The sequence below is a fragment of the Mastomys coucha genome, unplaced genomic scaffold, assembly GCF_008632895.1.
Source record: "Mastomys coucha isolate ucsf_1 unplaced genomic scaffold, UCSF_Mcou_1 pScaffold21, whole genome shotgun sequence".
Taxonomy (NCBI): Eukaryota; Metazoa; Chordata; class Mammalia; order Rodentia; family Muridae; genus Mastomys; species Mastomys coucha.
The window spans coordinates 91,559,511-91,561,715 of record NW_022196904.1 but is presented as its reverse complement, the minus strand read 5'-3'; the positions used below and the strand labels follow the sequence as shown (position 1 = coordinate 91,561,715).

Here is a 2,205-nt window from a genome sequence, read left to right as displayed (position 1 = left end):
GTGGGAGATTCCCGTTCACTTACGTCAGTTTATCTAAGTAGTAAGAGGCAGAAATTAAGAAGACAGATTGTGTTTTAAAGTCAGTTCATACTCTAAAGCCATCTAGCATCCACCCTTGGTATGTCAGCCTAGTGTTGGAACACTATAGGTATCTTTTCTCATACCTGTGTCACTGCCCCTATATCAGATGCATACAGACATTTCTTTCTGCTTTGTACAGAAAAGTTGATTCTATTGGTTTGCCATGGCAGGCTTTCTCTTGCCTGTCACTGAACTGGGCCCCTTGGTGCCTTTTTACTGAGCCTAAGAAGTTGCCAGTTCCAACATTATGGCTGTCCCGCCCTGGGAATGAATAGTCTCACTTGCACTCTCTCTAAATAGGGGAGAGGATTAGCCACAGCACAGGACAAAGCTTTTAACCAACTAGCCCTTCCTCCACAAACAGCTCAAGCCCACAAATAACAAGGAGCCTCTCTGGACATCTCCCTCAGCCATGCTCTGCCTGAAGCTACCTCTGAGCTTCAGTTGGATTGTGTTGTTTATTTTCCTCTTCTACTGGCTCCATGGCCAGCCCCTCTCCCCCAGGCACCTAGCCCCTGTAATATGCTTTCTCTATCAGTCTTTATATCCCTGGTCATATCCTGGCTAAAGGCTATAGCCATGTTGGCGTCCTAGATATTCTGTGACCCATCACATGCCATTTCTGCTAAGGGCTTGTCTTTGGGGCCTTGGCCTAAGGGAATGGTACAGAACAGAGCCCAGGGGAAACACAAGCAATGTCTCATGACCCCAGGAGTGGCACCTCAGTGGTCAATCAGAAACTACAGAGTTGACTGTCTGTCTCTTCTCTCCTCAGGAGGTGAGGATCATCCTGGAAAGGTAAGAAGAGGGTTTTTCAATTAGAAAAGGGAACAGGAAGCATGTGTGCACAGAAATGGCTATTGAGTTAGGCACACATGCACTGGGGTTTTCCTCATGCATCCCTGTTCTCAAAACTTGCACACTCTAAAACGTTCTCTACGCTCAAATGGCTAATGGACATCTGCATTGATGAATTGCCCCCATGTAGTTAACGAATTATCATCTTTATACATTAAAAGTCCCCCACCAAAACATAACAGGTAATCTGATCTGCTAGAACTCATATATGGAAAGACATTCCTAAGTAATGAATGAAACCCACAGCATGGCCAAGACTCCTGCAGCTCTTCACTCAACCTGTTAGATGGCTCCCTATAGACTTAAGTAGAATCCACATGGCCATGCCCTCAGGTCTGGAAAGAGATGTAGATTTATTTGAGATTCCTAGACCTTGGAACTCCTAGATAGAAACTATTTTTTTTCCTTTCATGTGGACATTAAATGCATGAGTATTTGTACATTAGTATTGAGTTTAATTATCAGAGGCATCCATGAAGGAGAGCATTGGGGTCTGAGGTAGAAGATAGGAGTAGGAAGTTAGATTCTCAAACTCTTTCCCTAGGAGTGAATCCTGGAACCCAGACACATTAGATGTTGACTCCCCAGAACTGACGAGCTCATGCCATGTGCCAGGGCGGAAGAAGATGCTGAGGACGTGTTGGGGTGAGATGTCTTCAAGAAATTGTGGGCTGGACAGAAAGGGATAGTGAGAGTGTGCAGTGGATGGTTATGGGGAACCCATGGTGGTAATTGTGTGGAAGAGATGGCAAGTGGTACAGGTGGAGCAGAGGATGTAGGTAAGGTTTCCTCACATATCAGAGGAAGGGCCACACTTACTGTGAGTCACATGATGAGGTTCAGGATCACCCCTCACCTTTGAGCTACATGAATCCCCTCACTATAAGCAAAGAGTTGCTGGCCTCATGCATCCAGTCTTACCTATGATCTTCTTTCTGCAGTTCATATTACTCTGGATCGCAACACTGCCAACTCATGGCTCATCATCTCAAAGGATCGGAGACAAGTGAGGATGGGGGACACCCGTCAAAACGTGCCTGAAAACGATGAGAGGTTTAATAATTACCCCATGGTGCTAGGTGCCCAAAGATTCTCCTCTGGGAAGATGTACTGGGAGGTAGATGTGACCCAAAAGGAGGCCTGGGATCTGGGGGTTTGCAGAAATTCTGTACAGAGGAAAGGGCAGTTTTCATTCAGTCCTGAGAATGGCTTCTGGATCATTTGGCTATGGCGAAGAGACCGCTATGAGGCTGGTACCAGTCCTCC

At 46.1% G+C, this 2,205-nt stretch overlaps 1 protein-coding gene across 1 annotated transcript in view; it reads left to right on the top strand.

The window, feature by feature from the left end:
- The window catches only part of Trim21 (tripartite motif containing 21), a gene marked incomplete at its 3' end in the record, with an annotated part of 18,816 nt that extends 16,616 nt beyond the window's left edge, over window positions 1–2,200 (top strand). Inside the window, exons 6-7 of the mRNA XM_031384903.1 lie at window positions 1,484–1,584; window positions 1,881–2,200. Of these exons, the coding sequence (XP_031240763.1) occupies window positions 1,484–1,584; window positions 1,881–2,200 (421 nt within the window). The remainder of the gene's footprint in view (window positions 1–1,483; window positions 1,585–1,880) is intronic.
- Window positions 2,201–2,205: the final 5 nt, after the last annotated feature.